Source organism: Saimiri boliviensis, chromosome 15 (genome assembly GCF_048565385.1).
Source record: "Saimiri boliviensis isolate mSaiBol1 chromosome 15, mSaiBol1.pri, whole genome shotgun sequence".
Taxonomy (NCBI): domain Eukaryota; kingdom Metazoa; phylum Chordata; class Mammalia; order Primates; family Cebidae; genus Saimiri; species Saimiri boliviensis.
Genome location: NC_133463.1, coordinates 38,212,458 through 38,234,733, shown reverse-complemented (window position 1 = coordinate 38,234,733; position 22,276 = coordinate 38,212,458). Strand labels below are relative to the sequence as shown.

The 22,276-nt window shown below is 33.2% G+C and overlaps 1 protein-coding gene across 1 annotated transcript in view; it reads right to left on the bottom strand.

The window, feature by feature from the left end:
* Nucleotides 1-22,276, bottom strand: part of MMP16 (matrix metallopeptidase 16) — a 273,362-nt gene that overhangs the window by 120,699 nt on the left and 130,387 nt on the right. Inside the window, exons 2-3 of the mRNA XM_003940505.4 lie at nt 13,645-13,793; nt 3,517-3,639 (exon numbers count right to left, since the gene is read on the bottom strand). Coding sequence (XP_003940554.1) covers nt 3,517-3,639; nt 13,645-13,793 — 272 coding nt within the window. The remainder of the gene's footprint in view (nt 1-3,516; nt 3,640-13,644; nt 13,794-22,276) is intronic.

Genomic DNA, 22,276 nt, shown 5'->3' with positions numbered 1-22,276 from the left:
AAAGTCATTACACAATGATAAAGGTCTCAACTTTCCAAGAAGATATGACAAAACATAATGTGCAAGTGCCTAACAACATAGCAAAAAAATACGTTACAAAAATTGATAGAACTGCAAGAGAAAAATGCATAAAGCACTACTGTAGTGGGAGACTTCCAATATCCCTCTATTTGATATCAAAACCAAATAAAGATACTATAAAAAATAAGAACTATGAATCAATAACATTCATGAACACAGATGTAAAAATCCTAAAAAAAAATCAGCAAACCAAGTACAACAATCTATAGAAAGAACTGTACATTATGTCAAATTGAGATTTATGCCACCTATGCAAGGCTGATTCAAGATTTGAAATTCTATCAGTGTAATATTTCATATCAAAAGGCAAAAGAAGAAAATTCGTATCATCATATCAACACATGCAGAAAAAGGATTTGTCAAAATCCAACACCCATTCATAAAATATACATTTAGCAAACTAGGAATAGAGGGGGACTTCCTCTACTTGATGAACAACATCTAATAAATAATCTACAGTTTAGAACACTTGAGGTTGAAGAACTATTCGTATTTCTCCTAAGATCAGAAAAGCCAATGAGGTCCATTCTTACCACTTGTATTCAACACTATACTGGAAACACTAGCTAATGTAATGCAACAAAAAAAAAAAAAAAAAAAAAAAGAAAAAAAAAAAAAAGAAAAGAAAAGAGGCAGATTAGGAAGAGAAAAATATATGCAACTGTCTTTGTTTACAGATTATAGCATCCTCTACTTCTAAAGTACAAAGAATTAGCAACAAAAAATCTTCTAGACTAATAAGCAATTATAGTAAAGTTTCAGGATAGAAGGTTAATATACAAAATTCAATTGCTTTTCTATATGCTAACAAATCAAATTTTATATGAAAATCTTTTCAAATCTTATATCTTTTATTTCCTTTCCTTCTTTACCTCTATAAGTAGTTGCTGAATAGAGGAAAGGCAGCAGACATTTGTTGTTCCTTACAGATTTTTCTAACATTTTACATTAATTACATGTGAACTATATAACAAAAATGTATTTATTTTCATAGGTACCATTTTTCTGTGTAACAAAATGTACTTCTTTGCTTTGATTTCTACTTATCAAAAATGGATGGTAAAATTCCTTGGCCACTGCTCTGTATCTATTAATCAGATGAATTTTCTCATTTAATAGTCTATATTACTGCTAAGACAGAAGTTCAACATCTCTCTACTTGACCTACATGCTCATATGCCTCCTAAATTTCCTAATTTCCCTCTATTTTTGGTTTTTAGGTTTCTTCCCTTTGTTTCAGCTCAACAATGCTTTTAAGATATGTTTTAGTTTTAAAAATCTAATATAACTCATACAAGTTTTACCCTAATTGACAGTATATTTTAGGCTTTCTACTCTACTATGTGATCAGAAAAATAATCAATCATTCTTCATTGAAGTCTACAAACGCCTTTCAAGATGTATCCCTGAGCTGAGTGTGGTGGCTCACTCCTATAATGTCCATACTTTGGAAGGCTGAAGCAGGAGAATCACTTGAGCCCAGAAGTTCAAGACCAGCCTGGGCAACATGATGATAAAACCCCATCTCTACAAAAAAAAAAAAAAAAAAGGTAAAAATTAGCTGGTGGTATGTGCCTATAATTCCAGATACTCAGGGGGCTGAGGCAGGAGGATCCCTTGAGCCTGGGAGGCAGAGTTTCTAATGAGCCAGGATCACACCACTGTACCAGGGCCTGGGTGACAGAGTAAGGCCCTGTCTCAAAAAAAAAAAAAAAAAAAAAAAAAAAAAAAAAAATTCATGTTTTCCTCTCAGAAAGCACTATGTCACCACTAATTTCACTTATAGTAAAAAGGTCACTAGACAGGATACATAAATATTATAGGTATTGGGAAAATATCAACTGTATTCCATGGGAACTTATTGGTATAATATTTTCTTAATTCTGTTTTAGAAACGTAGATCACAGAGATGATAAAACATACGTGCAGTAAAAAAATCTTGTGAGCAAATTTAAAGGATGGTGACTACCACCTTCATGGGCTTGATCTAAAGCTGCTTCATCTTTGATTTTTCTTATCTGCAGAAATAATTAAAGTAAGTAGTATAAGACAATAATCTAGGAGCATGTTATGTGAGAAGATAGCATAAGAATATAAAATAAGATGAAAATGTGTTCCCAGGCCAGGCGCTGTAGCTTGTGCCTGTGACCTCAGCACTTTGGGAGGCTGAGGAGGACAGATCATTTGAGGTTAGGACTTTGATACCTGCCTGGCTAACATGGGGAAATCCTGTGGCTACTAAAAATACAAAAGTTGGCCAGGCATGGTGGTGCATGCCTGTAATCCCAGCTACTAGGGGGGCTGAGGCAGGAGAATCGCTTGAATCTGGGAAGTGGAAGTTGCAGTGAGCTGAGACTGTGCCACTGTACTCCAACCTGGGTGATGAAGTGAGACTCTGTCTCCAAAAAAAAAAAAAAAAAAAGTGTTTCCAGAATAACTAAAATAAGTTCAAGTGACATGTTCCAGTTATATTGGTAGAAAACCAATATATCGAGGCTTTAATTTTATCTTTAACCATACACAAAGGGTTTACATGAAGAATAAAGATTATAAAATTATAATTTTTATTCACATAATCTGACATAGATGATTCCTGATATTCTACCCTCTCCCCAAAGTACCTTTCCTCTTCTCCTGCCCACTGGTTTAACAAGTTCTTTCTCTTTCTATGGGTTTTTGTTGAAAAGTTATTTCTTTAGGGTCATCTCATCTTGTTTTCTAGAATGGGTTGGATGACCTGGTTTACATTTCTCTTGCATCCTGTCCTTACTTTTTATAACAAGCATCATACTTACATGACTGTTCAACTTCTCATGAATGTAAATTCCATGAGGACAAACAGGATCCTCATGTATTATTTCTTGCTACATCTCCAGGCCCTAGCATTGTTCTTTGCTCATACTGGGACTCAATAAGCAGTCGTTCAATTAAAAAATGAATAAATGTGATGACCTATTAGTAACAATTGTCACTCTAGGTTGGAAAACACCTTCTGTTATTGAAGATAGAACCACTTGCATAATTAAGAAAAAGATTAAATGCAAAATGGTTAGACTGATATTAAACACTGATTGATAAATTCAATATTTTGTTTAAATGGCAGTTATTTACCTATTTTATTCTTTGATTATTTTAGAGATTATAAGTATTTGCCAAAGAATGTAATATGTTAGAATATTCATCTTAAAGTCACTCATAATATTGGCACTTATTCAAGATCCTGAAATAGTTCACAAAAGAGCCCAAGTGTTTCAAAAACTATCTATGTGGTATCTAATGAACAATTACTCTCCTCTCAACTGCAATTTTAAGTCTCTTACATTAACTTATATCTCTCTCTATAAACATGTAGTCAATGTGCAGAGGATACTATGTGTCAAAACAAATAGTAATGAAAAACGGGGAAAAGGGGAGATTAGTCATGAGTTCTTATACCTGTAAGTGATGTGCTTGTGCTGCCACTTCTGTCCTGTTAATGCATATCGTTTTCGACGAATATGAAATTTGGAGCTACCTCTTGTCTGGTCAGGTACACCACATCGGGGCTTCTTCATCCAGCTGCAAAAAAGGAGCAGTATTTCCAGTTATTTACTAACAACCCTAATCATTAAACTGAAAAGGTAATCAATTAAGAGGTTCATCCAAGACAGTGATGATGAAAACAGCAAACTACAAAGTAAAGAGAACACTCAATTGTCTTGCACTTTGAATCTAAGTAGAGAGCATAGTTTTTCCTTAAGTATCAAGAATCACTGGTTTACTATTTGGATCCTTTAGATAATTTTCTTCTAATTCATTTCGAGATAACTGTAGACAGAGGTACTCTAAAGCTTCTAAAAATTTACCGTTAACAAGATATATAATCTTGGGCAAGTTTTTAATTCCTAGTGTTACTTATAAAATGCCACTACAGAGTATTCTACCTTTAAGATTCAAAAATTATCCTAATCTATTACCTGAATTTAAATCCCAGGATTCAAAAGGTTATATGCTACCCTGTTCTAACTCACATAGCAGTCAACTATTCAAATAACATGTTCATTTCTCCACCTTTTCTTCTTTACATATGATCATTATTTCATTTCCAAGTAGCAGCCACTTGCTTTGAATATTTGATAACAAAATTCAAGGCTTAAAAGATATTTTTCTCAATATGAGGTTTTGCATTAAGGTTTAACATATTTAAATTAGAAAAGGAAACACTTTTAATTTTTGAATCTTAATACATATACAGATAGAATAGTCTAACTACTCTTCTAGAGACCCTCACTGGACCACTGTCACATTTTCTATTTATTCTTGTATCTTACCCAAGTAGACAGATTTTCATGATTTTGGGTACTTTTTTTTAATGCCTTATAAAGTGACTTTACTGTTTATTAGCCCATTTATTTTAATAATTACAAAGGTAAGGCCAAATCTTCATAGTACTACATGGTTCAGAAAGTAGAAACAAACAAACAAAAAATTTTGGAGTATTTACCTTATAATTTCTATATTTTTTAAATGGAAAAGGAATGGTCATAGAAATGACTAAGTCATTTACATGTTAAGTAATATACACATGAAGTAATTTACATGTTATGCAACAAAATCGAATAATCTTTTACAAACATAACAATAACTTCCTGCAACAGTGAAAGAACAACTTTTATTTCTTAAGAAAGATGGCACTTTTCCAGTAAACATTAAAAGATTCTGCTTTCTTATTATGACCCCAGCAATGTAGACCAAGTGGTTACCAGATTTAACAAATTCCATTCTAGCTGAAATGCATTGTAGAGTTACTTCAGAAAATCATTCTTTCCCTTTATTAAAGTCCCCAAACTAATAAAGACATCTTGTAAGTGCAAAATTCTAAGAGTCTACCCAGCCCTATGGGACTAAACTCTCTGGAGGTGAGACCAGGGGCCCCTCATTTTTAACTAACACTTCCAGGTCATGCCTAACACACTGAATTTGAGAGACATTTCACTACACTGTAAAACACTTAGAAGGAATTTGGTATTGCAAGTATCTTGCACAACTCCTAGCATAGAAGAAATATCAAGTAAATATTAATTGACTAGATGGATATGGTTATTTTTATTGTGTAACAGTTTAAGATCTAGATACCGATTCAACTAATAATTATTAATAGCATGTCTATGATGATTTAAATTGCTTTTATATATAGGTATTAATTATATTCTCAAAAAATTATCCCTAAGGTAGGTTACTTATCTTGACTTATCTCATTGAAAGTACTGGGAGGACAAAGAACATGTAATTCTGAAATATGAGTATGTTTACCTAATGTGGGATATGGCTACATTCACATTTAGCTAAGAAAAACATTTAAGTCAACCACCTGTGAAAAAAAATTGAAATGGATAGCTGGATAAAATTTGAAACAATAGAATTAACTATTATCAAAATAAAATGTACTTTCAATGAGGGTATAGTCTCGCAAATTACTTTAGTATGTATAAAATTGAAAAATGAAGGCAGTAATGTCATGCTTTTGTTGGGGCCAGTAGAAGTTTTCTTTGTGAAGTGTGCATCTTCCAAAGAACAGATATTTTAGGGAGGAATATTAGGTTCCTATGCTAAAAGACATCTCTGCTGAATCTCTTATATAAGTCTTGGGCTTTTGCCCACTTTATATAGTTGTTTGCTTGGATTCTAACTATTCGTTCATTTACCTGTCTCATCCTGATTTGTTCACCCTACAATATTTTTGAGCTTTTACAAAATGCTAAGATATTAAAAGAAAGTATGGATTAAAAGGTGAAGAAAGAAAGAGGCTCTTCCTTACTGAGCTCATAACACACAGGTAAGACATGCACAATTTTAAAAGTACAATATAATGGGGTAAGTGCTCTCACACCTCCATCTAGACATCCTGTCATCATCTCTAATGTTATATGTAATACAAAGAAAATCATGATATTCCTGCTCCAAACTTACACCAATTTATCTGATGCCTCATCTCAGCTGAAAGCCTTAACATCTTTTAAAGCCCATACCGGATATCCAGGTACAATCTTCCGCTACTCTCTCCTCACTTCCAGTCAATAACAGTCTAGTTTCTTCTACCCTCAAAATGTCTCTTTCACTCTCAACACTTAGTTCATTTTCATGACTAACAATGCATTTTTCCAAAGCAAAGGCGTGCTCTCTACATGTTCTGAGCATGATGTGCCTTTGTAGAAAGAATCTTCTTCATGCCTATTTAGCAAGGGTGTTTCCTGTCCTCCTTCTTTTCAAAATCCCCTAGAGTTTCTAAAGAGCCAAGCCTCTTCTGCCCTTGTATGCAATGACCTCTGTCTAGAATACATTTTGCACCTTGTTTACCCTGAGAATCCTAATTATTATTAATATTCAACTCACATAGATATGGTTTACCACCCCAATACAGCAGGTCTTATGTGTATCCTGATTTGTATGTGTCTGTCTCTATCAACCACTGACCTGTGAGTGAGGGTAGAGAGCCCAGCATGTGGTCAGTGCCTAGTGAAGTTGCCAATAACAAACATGAAGCAAATGAACTAAGTCTATATGTCTTGTTGCATATACTGGTCATTTCGACAACCCGACATATTTCGTGGACTTCTAACTTTTTCCAACTCTGTGCCTTGAAAAAATGATTATTGTAGAGATATTATGTGGACACTTATATAAAGCAAAATCATGAAGTAGATGATTTACACATAAGAAATAAGCATAACATATACAATTTAATATCAACTAATGATTTAATGAAAGTAACTCTGAATGAAAATTGGTCAAGTTGAGAATACTCTATGTTAACTTCACCAATATTTGTATCCAAATATGCTGGCACAGACATATTAGTGGGTGTTATCTTCTCAAAGTACATAAAATATCACAAATACAATCAAAGCACATCACACTACTGAACATGACACAGAATCTGAGCTAAATTGATCTTCAGGCTTTTGTATATCACTTGGAACATTTTGTATATGACTGGAAACATTTTAATAAGCAGGCAGGTTCTTTCTTATAGAACTTTTAAAGTTCCCAATGGATATAAAGAATGGTCAGTGTTTAACAGGACTCATCAATGCATTAAATGTTGTCTAATATTAAATGCAAAACTGGCATGTTAATATTATTATTCAGTCACAGTCCAGGAGTCAGGTTCATTTCCAGTTGCCCAAATAGATAATATGAATTTATTAGGCACTAAAATGTTAGTAGCATTCAAATTTCAGTTTGATAAATCCCACATATACCTGTTAACACAAAAAGCAGGCATATATAACTATGACTATCTACATATAAAGTTAATATATAAGTGTAATATATATATATTTGCTTATTACCAAATATACTGGCAACTTGGCAAAATCTAGTTACCACCTTTTTTAAAAAAGCTTTCAATAACATACTACTTCAGGCAATACTTTTTTGTGACAGTGTCACTGGTTAAACATAGTTACTTTTTCAGTGTGTCAACACACAAATCATATAACTGTGCTTTTTCTTTTTCTTGACTGACTCACTTGTGAGAAATTTTAAGTTGACATCCCAAAGAAGACAAGACATGGGGAAGGAGCCCTGCAGCATGGGGTAGGCAGTTAACAGTAAAAGGCATTTTGTAATTATCAAGGTGTAAATAACAACATGGCTTCAGTTTTCATAAATATAGTACTGATTTTTAACACTGATTTAATTTTTAAGAAACTAGAGAATTTTAAAATTAGGTGGAAAGATCATTAATGTCTTCATTTAAGTTAACTCAATTTAAAAAGAAAAAAAAATGTCTAGAATCAGTGCTCTTGAGAGGAGTATAAAAACTGAAAGCAGAGATCCTGGTGCCAAACTGCAGAGTTACCACACTGGCTCCACTCACTGACTCACTAGCTCTACAATAATTGTCAGGTTACTGTTTCTTTTTATGTTTCAGTTTCCACATCTATAAAAAGGAGATGATAATATGACCTCTATTTTAAATAATTAAAACATTTTGAACACTTAAAATAGTGTCTAGCAGACAGTAACTATTATTATTTTACAAATATCAGGAAGTAGTTGTACCGCTGGTAGTAGTGGTAGAAGCAGCAACAGCAGCAGCAGCATACAGTATCAGTGTGCTTCACCTCCCTTTGACCTGTATGTATGTTATTTAAAACAGGGATCTTTTTGATACTTTGATATTAGAAACGTAAATAAGCAGCTTCACTGTCCCCTGTTTCATGTAAATAAAGTAGCCAGAAGCTTCTAAACAGTTTGCTGTACAAACACACACACACACACACACAACACAACACACACACACACACACACACACACACACACTATCTGAAAGTGTCCATTAGCTTCAGCAAAACATATTTTTAAAAACTATTTAATAAGTTGGGCATTTATGTCAAACACACAAGACCGCTGACTGCATGACTCTAAGAGGTGTCCTTACGTTATAGTCCGTGCACCAGGTATCCCGTGGTGGCACTGCAAGAAGGCAGTGCTTCAACAAAATACAAAGTAAACACCATCCCTTGCAGCTAGAGCTCTGCCGCACAGTGGCTCTGTGTACATACTCCTATCTTTACCAAGAAAAAAAGAAAACAACTGCCAAATACATATGTTGTACTTTATCAGTAAGTGTTCTAAGAACAATATTCACCAGCATAATATGTTAAATAAGTTTCCATTCTCCATACTTTTTCAAGTTTTAAATAAAAGTAAAAGTAATATTTGCTATTTATAGTAGTCCCTAAATATCCTTCTAGAAATTTTTAAATATGCTTATTTTAATTACTTTTTAAAAATCCTTAGATTTTGTTTATATTCATAAGTCAAGTCCAGTTGTCATGGGAAGATTTTTAAAAGTAAATTAACTTAGGGCTAAAAATGTTGCAGCTGACAGCTCACTCTAGTCTAGAGTTTCTTTTTTCTGCAGACTCATTAACTGCCTGCATAACCACACAGATTATTCACAAGATTGAAATGGCAAAGTTAAAGTACCTAAATACCTGAGCAAGAACAAAAGTGTATTAAGCCACCATGATTTCAATGTGAACACAAGTTCAGTTAGTGTCAGCTCTTACTAATTCTTTGAACTTTTTACTTTCAGAATAGGAACCTAAGGTCCCTGCTTACTAGCTATCAACTTTCCTTCTGCTGCCACTAGAATGAGGACTGACCCATCCTATGATGTGACAGTGTTTTAATGCTATGAGTATTTTCAGAAATAAAAAAAAAGAACATAAATTGCTCAAGAATATATATTTTATATCCAAGTTGAAAAAGAAGATAGACAGTATTCTCTTGGCCATTTAAAGAATAATAATCATAAAACATATTGATAAGCCAAAAATGTTGACGTTCTTGGTATATCTAAATAGGCATTTTATTTATCAAATTAAGAATTCAAATATCACTATAGTTTCATCGAAATGACTTGAAAAAACTACTTATTCAGTCTTAAATAAATTTTAATTAGGTTAAATTTCTGTAAAGTGAGATATCATCCTACCCCAGTTAAGCAAGCTTTTATCGAAACGACAGGCAATAATGAATGCTGATGAGGGTCTAAAGAAAGGAGAATCCTTATACACTGCTTATGGAAATACAAATTAGTATAACCACTATGGAGAACAGTATGGAGGTTCCTTAAAAAACTAAAAATAGAACTATCATATGATCTAACAATCCCACTGCCACAATAGCTAAGGTGTGGAATCATCTGAAGTGTCTGTCAATGGCTGAATGGATAAAGAAAACATGGTATGTTTAAACAATGAAATATTATTCAGCCATAAAAACTAAAATCCTTTCATTTGCAGCAACATGGATAGAATTGGAAAACATTATATTAAGTGAAATAAGCCAGGCACAAAAAGACAAATGTTGCATTGCATGTTCTCATATATGTTGGAGCTAAAAAAAAAAAAAAAAGAATACAAAAAACCTGATGGAGACAGAGACTAGAATTATGCTGCCAGAGTCTAGGAAGGATAGTAGGAAGGTAGGTATAGTAAAGAAGGGGCAGATAATGGGAACAAAATATAGTTAGGTAGAATGTATAAGATACAGTAGTAAATGGCACAATAGGGTGACTACAGTTAAAAACAACTTATTGTATATTTAAAACTAAAAGAGTAGGATTGGAATAACCCTAACATGAATAAATGGCAAATACTTGTAGTTATAGATACCAAACTACCCTAATTTGATTATTATGTACTATATGCCTGTATCAAACATAACATGCACCCTATAAATATATTATATATCCATAATAATTTTAAAAAGTTAAAAAAGAAATATTTCCCCAAGGACACTTGAGTGCATGCCACTGTGTACGTAAAAAAAAGATAAACTAATATGAAAAAATTACTATTAAAATTATAAAACATAGCAGACTCATTTTATTATCTTGCTATTTTTTTGTTTCCTTGCTAAATAGATACAGTTTATGTGTAATATAGATTGTTCCATTCATCAAGAAATTTAAGGGAACTTGCTTATAAAAATTAATTATGCATCTATAAAAGAATCAGTAATGAACTCATTCTGTGGGAGGGAGTAAGTATTATGATCTCTAACACATTTGTTAGTTAATATCAAAGCAATGTAATATGCCATTTAAGATCATACCTTAATTTATTGCTTGAAAATGGTTATAATTTCTTCAATTTAATATAGGGATTACTGCAATTGTCATTACTTTTAATTACCCAATAATTACAAATTCAAAGCATTACATGTCTATCTGCCAAAGGAGGATATAATTATTTAATTTAAAAACAATTGATCTTGACAAGAGTCTAAAATTATATAAGAGTTTAAAGCACTGAAAATGGTTAAGACATTATATTAACACTGAGGAATAATTTAGATCTATAACTATAGTTCATATTTTGTGTAATAAGTGTTAGATAAAAATTCATACCTTATAATTTGACTGCAATATAACAGAGTGTGATTTCAGCATGGATTGTTAGCACAAATTCAAAATTATAAAAGCACAGATGATTGCTTTAATAGCATGATGATGGAGATTATGCTTCCGAAAACAGTACACGATTTCAGCTGAGTAACTTGAGCAATAACACCTTCAGAGTAAAAGTGCAACAGTAGAAAAGAAACAGGCAGGAAGCAAGTGAAGCCACAGGGTTTCTACTGGAAGTGACAATGAGAATGAAGTCTCCAAGCAGACAAGGGAGCAGAGGAGGCATGGCAGGCTAGCAAGGGAAGATGAGGAGGAGTTAACAAGGCTTTCATGGTTTCACCTAGAAATAACTGCCAGGTGAAACACTGTTTGAAGAGAAAGATGCACTGCCAATTCCTAAAAAGACACCAAGAAAATCCAAACCTGAAATAGAACAAGTCTTTGTTCAAACAAAAACAAAAACAAAACAGCTCCAAACCCCAAAACAAACAAGCAAAAAAAAAAAAATCCCTTTGATTTTAAATTATGGGCTGCCTATATAGTTGATCTTTTCTGTATAATGCTATATCACAGAAATTCTGCTTTAACTCCCACACAGTGACACGATCATTTTTACTGGTCTGGAATCTGAGCCACTCTGCCCAAAAAAAGGCCGGTGTCCTTCTCTACGCCTTCGCATTTTTTACATCCTCCTGCCAGAGAACAGTAAACTGTTCGGACCCCTTTCCACATGAAGGGCCCAAATAAATCCTGTGCACATTACTGTTCCATTACCTCCTGACAAAAACCTTTCTCCAGCCACTTTTGGGAAACCAAACCTTTCCATCCCATCCTTCCAATGACCAACAGCTCACAAACCTGGCAGAAAAGTAGACACAACCTTTTCTAAGACTTCACTTTCTTAAATTTAATAACTAGTAATAAATATCACAAACTTCCTTATTATTCTGGCACTATTCAAGTTAGACATTCAAACAACGTAAACTAATTTGTTTCCCAAGTCCTCAATTTATCTGTATTTTTATGAATTGTGTCATATCCAAGAAATGAATCAGAAGCGAACAGCTCTCCATTACGAACAAGAACGCTGTCCACAGCACTTTGCAAAATGCTGGGATGAGGAGTATAATTTAAATAGAATTTGGTATAATATGCAAAACACAGGACTTGCTGGAGGCTTTTGATTAACTTAAAACTATATTTATTTAAGACAAGGGGCATATTATGACTTAAAATGATATTATAGATATTACAGTATTTAAAGAGAATTGCAGTGATTAGAGGGCAGCAGGTCCAAAATATCAAAACTCTATTCCCAATATTTACAACAAGTTTCTAATTGTGGCAGAATACATTCTTTTTCCTCTTGATTCTGTTTCCCAAGATGTAGATCAAAGTTAATATTTATGCATCTCTCAAAAGTGCTAGGGGAGGTAATGTGTTTATATTTTCAAACTGCTTTGAAGTTTAATCTCAAAGCCTTTATTATTTATAAAGGTTTCCCTGCCTTGATGAAATAAAAATATTATGACTAACATCATGCTGCAAACATTAGAAGGCAAAATATAATTTCAAAATTATGTATTAAATTAGTTAGATATGTCAGAATTAATTAAGTATGTCTGAGTCCAGATAATCCAAGTATTTAAGATTTCAAAAGAAAAACAGTATGTCTTTTCTCAAGATATATAGCAGGGCAAGTTCCCCAGATCAAATGTCAAAAGACAGGTTCTGTAACTACTCTGCAGTTCACTTAGCCTTTGACATTTAGTGCCTTTATTTGAGGAAGCAGAGAGAAAAATGTATTATTGTCCTTCTTATTGTGGAAGGCTGATGTACCATGATCAAACTAAGTAAGAAAAAATAAGTAAATTTTGTGAGTGTCAAGGATTCTTTATTTTTCTTTCTTTTTTTAATTATTCTTTAAGTTCTGGGGTACATGTGCAGATCGTGCAGGTTTGTTACATAGGTATACACGTGCTGTGATGGTTTGCTGCATCCATCCCCCTGTCATCTACATTAGGTATTTCTCCTAATGTTATCCCTCCCCAATCTCTCCACCCCCTGCTATCCCTCCACTAGCCCCACCCCAGCAGGCTCCAGTGTGTGGTGTTCCCCTTCCTGTGTCCATGTGTTCTTACTGTTCAACACCCACTTATGAGTGAGAGCATGTGGTGTTTGGTTTTCTGTTCTTGTGTCAGTTTGCTGAGAATGATGCTTTTCAGCTTTATCTGTGTCCCTGCAAAGGACATGAACTTGTTGTTTCTTATGGCTACATTGTATTCCATAATGTATATGTGCCACATTTTCTTTATCCAGTCTCATCAGTACACAACCCACACTGTTGCTCATGGTCACTCTTCTTGTACTGGCTTTAACTGTACACCTACTTCAACTCTCATTCATATTTTCCTTACTACTTTGAAAATATGTTGCTAAAATCAGGTGAGCAAACTTGACATTGAGCTTTAAATAACTAATGAAATCTTGGAGGAGTGGGGCTAAATTAGGTTATATAATCTCAAAGAAAGTTCATGAGACAAATCACTCCATTTGGTGTAATGGAGTAATGGTTGGTGGAGTTCATATAAAGTTTTCCAGACTACTTAGTTTGGCTCAAGGACCAAAAAGAATGGAGTGTAAGTGCCATTACTTACTCAATTGTGTTTCTGTCCACTTTTCCTGTCATGTTAATGCCATAGAACTGCTGCATGGCAGCTAGGGCGGACTGCATGGTCTCTGCAGAGCGCAGCACTGACATTCTGGGGTCAGTCGGTGGAAGGTAGCCGTACTTTTGTAACCAAACCTGCAATAACAAGTACAGTTCCTTTTAGATAAATTTTACAATTTAACAATAGTTTTCTGGTAATTAATGTATGTCTATAATAGAGTTTTATACATTTTCTCCACAAGGGCATACAGTATTTTAAGTGTTTGAATTTTTCTGGTAACATTTATTATATAGGTTAGGTTATTTTAATATAATTGCAGTGATTGTTATGGATCTTTCTGACACACCTTCTAATGCTAATTTAAAAAAGATTAATCATGTGTTGCAAGCTTATAATATGTAATGTACTATAGCAAATACTGGATAAAGACTTAAGATTATTCTTGTCCTCCAGGACTTCAACCTCCCAAAGTGAACTTTTTCAACAGTATAACTCCATTGGGACATTTATGCTGCAAGGGGAAGTTAATGTGCATATACTACATTAAAAAAAAGCCATCTTCCTGAAGTTCACTAGTGACTCCAGCTATGATATGTAGCATCTTTACAGATAAATTGTAGCTAAGGTATATTTTGATGACTTTACTATGTCAATAATATTATTTCTTCATTTATTTACAGTGACTCAGTTTAATATAAATCACATAAGTAACCAAGTTTTTTCACCTATAGAAGAAATACAATTATCATCTTAAGTGTGTTTAGCCCTCTCTTTAAGGGTCTCATGATTTTTATCCCCCACCTTCCTTGGTGATGGGGCCTCTAGAAGGACAGAGAAAGAAGTCAGAGTTGAGCTCACATCCTAATTGTGATTAGAGAAAAAATTCAGAGTCATTGAAGGTAAAAATCTAAAAGTTAATACACACTCAGGGCATTTGGAAAAAATATGTATCTCCACCAGGGAGCAGATGCTTTCTAGTTTTGCAACTCTATGCATCCATTTTATATGCACAATCATATGTTCAGGCCACATCTCATCCTGCTGTCCTTTACCTCAATCTTCTTTCTACAGGACTCTGAGATTTCCTGGAGTTTAGTGAACTACCTATCAAATTTATAAGGGCCAGGTAATTCTGTCCTGGCATAAAGTAGAAGCCTATTTACATAAAGTAAATACCTTAGTGAAAGGTATTTACCAGCACGTGTTTCCCTCCGAATCTCAGTCTATTTATTACATAAATTATCATCCTATAAAATTGTAGCTTTCCCTAATAATCAATATTCTTCCTTTATGAACTTAAACTTCTAAAACAGGAGATAGATTTTCTAAGTGCAATTATTCAGCAAATATGGAAGTTAACTTTCACCAAAAGAAACTAATATTAAATGTATCAAAGTCTTAAAATGTGAAACACAAAGTGGAATTCTTCATGGTATTTCCAAAAACTGACCACCTCAAAAGTACAGTACCATAAGCACATCCCCTTGAAAAAAACATTATTTTAAAACTATTTAAGAAATGAGCAATGCATCACTGTCAGGAAGGTATATTAGTGAAACTTAATCTAGTAAAATCATGTACTATACAGTAAAAGCAAGCCAAAACACTTTTCTCATCTAATCTGTAATGAACAGACTGCCAGGGAAAATATGAATATTCAGTTTCCTAGTTAATAGTGCAGTTTGAGGTAGACTCCATTTTTTTTCTGAATGAAAGAGGCAAAAAATGTTGCTTAATATAAAAGTCAATACCTATTATTATGTAATTTATCAATATTAGAATGTTGCATATTGATTTTTAATAACATACATGCACCAGTATTCTTAAACTGAATGCTTTTTCCATAACACTTTGTTTGCATTCATTTCTTACTCACTGGAGAGCTGACTTGTTGCTAGGTTACTCATGGGTGCTAAGCTACAAGCAATTACGTTTATGAGGACAGCAAAGAAAAAACCATTAACAATAAACTCTATGACTTATGTACAGATAGAGGAACTATAAAATACATAAATGTTAAGTGCACAATGAACAGAATAAAAAGTACATATTTTATTTATGCACTAGCCTTTCAAACAAATGTTTTAAAATAATATAAAAAATGAATTGTGATTTTTCTTCAAGTTTTCTTTTACACTGTCATTTATCATGAAAGGGAGTTTTTTTCTGAGTGACTGAGCAGTGGATCATTATTCTTAATTGTAAAATATTGGGAAAGATATGAGTGCTATCATTTTATGGTCAAGGTTTGTCTTCTGGCAAATCAAGATTGATTTGTCACCTAGGAAACAAACCTTTCTTCCAAATTACAAACTTATAATATCCTTTTTGATAAAAAAATTAAATCGATGAAGTAGTATTTGAAAATGTATCTTTCCCCTTACTCCTAGTATTATGCTATTCAAGGTTAATGATCTGGCATGTAGTCTTTGCATCTTTTTCACTGTTCTTAAAAATACATTTTGAGATATAACTGTATATGTATGTGTATCTATAAACATATATATATATATATATATATATATATATATATATATATGTATGTCACAGATTATACCATACCCTTCCAACCTCATATGTTTTTATTTGAAATATATTCCTGTTTTCAACACTGTCTAAAAATCTTTTACCTACTGGATGATTGCAAATGCTAAATTTGTCTCACAAGATTAGTTGTGCTTTAATGTCTTTTCAATGTTCTCAAATGCACATTATGAATAGTCAAGGAATCATCCATCCTTGTGTGCACTTGGATGAATGATATACAATTTGTATGGGTGATGTTAGCATTAACTTAGAATATACAAAGCCTTCAGCATAATTCTTGCTCAGTATGTCATATTATTATTTTATGCTTACTAAGTACCCTGAATTCTTAAAATTGCTCCTGTTCAACTTAAGATCTGTCCTTGGGATAAGGCAAGATTAAAAATACTGGTGAGGTTGAACTAGTCATAGCTGTAAGGAAATCCAAACAACATGGGGTAAAGAATCATAGAGTGCTTGAAAACTCCCCAAATCCAAAAGCAAATAAGGAAGGTGTGACACATTTGGCAAATTAATTTTTGTTATGTTTTCTTCATTTTGTGCTCACTGGATTGATAAGTGTCATTGAGAACACTGAAAAAATACCAAGGGAGGAACAAGTTCCTTTAAGGAACTTGACTTTACTATCTGGGACTTGCCCCACATCATTATTACTAGAACAACCAACATCAAATGAAAACAACAAAATCTCACCTTGAATTACATTCCTGTTTTACTAACTCATTCAAACATCTTGCTACCAGGTAGACAGAACCAATTTCCTGCACTTAGTGGCTATTCAGCTAGAGGAACAACCAGAAGAATGTTGTTCTCTGCAGAGCAAGATGATATATCAAGCGATAAAAGGTAAACACTTAAATATTAAATGCTGTGCCAATAGATACTGCCTTTGCTAGACTGTAGTATAAATAAGGACTGTCAGGCAAAATTTTCAGCAAAATTCATTAGTTAAAGAATGACTTTGTCACTAATATTTCATGTGCCCATAATGTGAATATCTACATTGACTCTGTTATTCACTGCATATATTAAGCAGTATTCTGAAAAATGATTATATAAAAAATGAAGATAGTAGAAGTTCTCACAACTAAGAGCAAATCTAAGCAGTCATTTTTTAGAATATGTATCCTTATTTATTCCTTAAGGCTAATACTACAACCTAGAGAAATAAAATTCCCCCTATAGTCTTTAAGCTGGTAAGTTTGTCACCATCTTAATATAAAGCTAGATACTGTAATTCATTTGCTTAGATGAATCACAAATGCAAGAACAATTTTAAAACTTCCCCACTGACAGGACATAACATACAGAGAAAACATCTTGAAATACTGACTCTGATTAATGCAGACATCCTTTTCCCCATCAGAAAGAAGAAAAAAAAAATAAGTGAACAGGTGATTAAACTACTGAATATATTAGGGCTAGAAGAGATCCATTTTAGAAATTATAGAAATAGTTGAAGGGGAATATAAGGAAGGCTGTGTTAGGATTTTACTCAATCTGAAAAATCACTTTGCCAGTCCACAATGCGTATTTGTGACTGAATTCATTATTTCAGCTTATTTCAAGTATAGTTAATTTCCACCTAACATGGTATGGCAAATGCAAGCTCCTCGTGCCCAGTGATTATATGATCTGAAATACAGTATTCATATGAAAAGAAAAGGACAGAAAAGGGCAAAGGTGATAAATTTATTTTATAGCATTTATTTAGTAACAATTTCTTACATTTACTTGATTATATAAACATTTTTAATATTTTGGGAAACATTTTTTTTAAATTACTGACTTTACTTCAAATTTTATCATACTAACAAAATATTTAAATCTATGATGTTTAAAATATATCTGATATAATTAACTTTCTCAGATGAAATCCAACTGAAAGAATGCATTTTTAATAGATTACTTCTCAATGTTATAAAATATTAATTTCCTTTTTTCAGTATGAGACTTATAAATGCATTTGCTAAATTTTGTTATAAAGTAAAATTAACAACTAAAAAGAGTTGACCCTTCTATTCTATGGTATCATCAGCAAAGTCAGTAACAATTTAAGGACATTTTTCCCTCAAATACCATATATTTACCGGTTATAAAAAATGGCAGATTTGTGGCATACATTTTCTTGTTGGAAAAATGGCTATAAATATAACTACCTATTAACCAGAAAATTAAACTGATGCTGGAGTAGTCATTCAGAATTGGTCAAATTGAAAATTCATAGGCTAGGTTAGCAGGCAGAAATTAGCCTTTTTCTTCATTCAAAAATCTAAATGGGCTCTAAATCACCATCCCATCCCCAGCATGAATGGATTAATGTATGAATTGCACAAATAGAATTCAATTCATTTAGAATTTTACCATCTCTTAAAAGGCTTCTTAATATAATTCAATTCATTTAGAATTTTATCATCTCTTAAAAGTCTTCTTAAAATGGAAATGAAATAGTGGAACAACCAAAAGCTACTCCACTAAACATCTTCTCAATCAAGAGGCAACCATCATTTGGACAGGAAGAGAAGAAAACAGCTAACTTACTAAAAGTTGTGATAACCATCATGATCATATTTTGCACCTTACTATGAAATTGATTTACGATAGAAGCCAATAACCCTCGGTGTCAAGACTGTGGAGAGGATTTCCAATCTGCATAAAGTGAATTGCACTTTGTACTTAGTAACTGTGGGAGCAAAACCCTCTCAAAGAGTAATGGCTGAACTCCAGTGTTAAAAAAGAGCAGTGACCTTACTTGAAATTCCATTATGGCTGGGCAAAGTGGCTCACACCTGTAATCCCAGCACTTTGGGAGGTTGAGGTAGGTGGATCACAAGATCAGCAGTTCAAGACCAGCCTGGCCAAGATGGTGAAACCCTGTCTCTACTAAAAATATATTTTAAAAAAATTAGCAGGGCATGGTGGTGCATGCCTGTAATCCCACCTAGTCAGGAGGCTGAGGCTGAGAATTGCTTGAACCCGGGAGGTGGAGGTCACAGTGAGCTGAGATCATGTCACTATACAAAAAGGAAGAAAGGAAGAAAGGAAGGAAGGAATTCCGTTATGTGCTAGTCATCATGCTGGAAAGTTGCAGAGGGCTATGATATGCTGTCGACTCAGATTTTACTCTTGTTTTCTTCTGTGTTGTTTAGCTTTTTAAAAGAAAGATTTATACTGTACATGCACACACACACACACACACACACACATACACGCAGTGACAAAACAAGATCCAAATAAAAGCAAAACACAACCAACGATAATAACAAAGTATGTGTATGATACCACAACCCCTGTGTTTCTGAAGTAGACAGAAATAATTACCAAAAAACTAGCTACCTGTAATAATCATGGACATGATTCTACTTTATCTCACAATTAACTAAAAATTCAGAACAGTGAAATCCCCTTCAAATCTTTGTCTTTTCACACAAGCCAAGTGAAGACGAATGCTGAACAATGTGCCATGTGAATGCTCTAAAAGGCACATAGTTGAGAGTCTGTCATGTGAATCACAGACTAAACTCACCTTTATTTACTAGGAGCAGATTCAGTTTCATTGACACCAACAATACAAAGATGAAATTAATCTCAATTAAGCTTGCAAAGTGCGGGTACAAAATGTCCCATTGAGATGAAGGTACAAAATATCAGAACATTTTATACAATGCACACATCCACATATGCATGCATGAGCACAACTGTAGATGAAACCTAACATTAGAAGAAATAAACTTTACTTTTACTTAATGAACAGACTAACCAAACTTCATACATTCATCACCACCAGATGTCCTGAGGGAGGAGTTGGAGTTTCATAGTGTAGAGAGGTTCACACTGTCACCATCCACAGTTAGGGAGATTCCAGAACAATATAACATATACCTATTTTTTCTGTGCCAGGTTACATGGATTTATGAATTATATCATCTTACAAAAAAGACATTTTATAATACTTTATAACAATACTTTATTGTAACACTTTATAATACAAGAAAATATTTTGTGCTATATAGATGTTTGCTGGTTACTTCATAGCAAGATACTTAAAAGTTATCAAACTTAAATGAGTTATGTATTTCCTTTTACAAAAAGACAAAAGTGTTGTCCTTTCCTGGTGAAGACAAGTGGCTGCAAATAGTATACTACTCAGTAGTTATTTTGGGATAAGAGAAACAAAAATCTTTTAATCTATAGCATCAAGATTATAGTGATGTTTTTGCAATACAAGTGAAAGAAATTGCTTTTCAAGAAAAGATATGCCATGCCAACTATTTTTAAAAACAGATGTTTGGAAATGTTTCTATCATCACATGACATTACACTCAAAAAAAAAAATAAATTCATGACCTATTCAAACTGTCATAATTGCCTCCTTTAAAATCCCAGCAACAGAATTTTCCATCTGCAAAATAACCTGCCAAAACAACAGTTGCAGAGGGTTTTAATCCCACTTGCTAAAAATATGAAAATGCAACACCTTTTGACTGGCATTTAGAAACAACTGATAGACTTCAGAGAAGATGATAATTCAACTCCTGAATTTTACCAAAAAATTTTGTATAATTGAGGGATAGAATTACAAAACAAGGCTCATAATTTATAACCAGCTAATGATGCAACTTTTCCAGGATCCTGTGTGGTGTTATTTTTGTCCATATTTTTAAGATAAAGATTATAAATAAACTGATCTTGAAATTGCTGTATTTCAAAGTGTTAAATCAGCATTTTAAAGAAGAATAAGGGTCAGTCATAGAACTCGCAAAGAATAAATGATTAATAATATTTCTAATAAGGACAAAACAATGTAAATTTAATTCATAAGTAAAAAACAATTATTTTAAAACATCATCTTTAGTTCGCCTTAATATTTCTATTATAATGTTGTATAATATACATAATTTTAGTAATTCAGTTCATGAATATAATTATAAATAAAAGAAGGTACATGTTTTAAAAATTAACGTGTACAGTAAAAAGTGTAGAGATCATAAAGCTGATAGAAGCTACATTATTTCTAAAAATGAAGCTATTTCTTAAATTCTCTCCAATGTGCCACACTGACTCTCCTGAAAAGGTGAGAAGACAGCTTATCAATACCTAGATATTAGATTCTATTCTGACTATGACAATTCTCAAGCTCTTCCATCATGCACTACTGAAGCTGCCCACATCCTGCAGAAACAATTTCTTAGAATGCCGTCCAAGCTTTGTATGATTTTGTCTCAAGTATTCTCACGTTGTTTTCCTCCATAGAATCTGTTCTTTGGTCACACTGAACACCCAGTTCCACTCCCCGCAAGTCTCCATGGGAAGAACAACTGCTAACATGCTTTTACTGCCCATGATGTACCAGGCAAGTTACATGCAGTATCTTTAATCTTTATAATAAGTTCTCATATTCAGCACTATAATCTCTGTAATGATGAATTAAAACCCTGCAAAAAAAAATACGTAACTTGCCCAAGGACACATCAATGGTAACAGGAGGAATCAGTATTCAAATAGAGACCTGACTGACACCCAAGCTTGGCTCTGTCTGTTAATCTGGATTGCCTTTAAAAGAGAGGAGACCCAGCTGCCTGTCTGTATGATGGGAAAGCCTAGGAGACCCTATTCATATTAAAAAATGAGAAGGCAGACTGTCTGAAAACAAATCTAAAAGAACCAAGAGTATTTAGTTTTTATGCAAACAAAACACCCCATTTTGCACCATGATAGGACACTGGGCTGTGGCTGCATATGCTCTGAGTATAATACTCTCACTTCCAAAGCTTTTCTAATTGCCAATGCAAAACAGCCTTGCATAGTCCAATTTGCCCAGCCTAATTAATATTCTCATTTCTATGCTAGAATATTTCACTTACGGCCATTTCGGTTTTACAGTTAAAAAAAAACAAAAAACAAAAAACAAAAAACCTGAAATCTCTTTACCAGACACACCCTTTCTTCTCATTTTATTATTTCACAGCACTTTCTTACTGTAGCCTCAAGGTTGATAGTATCTAGAGCTGACCAGCAACCTTGGTTATCTTTTCTAAAATTAATCACTTAAATACAATCTATGCATCTA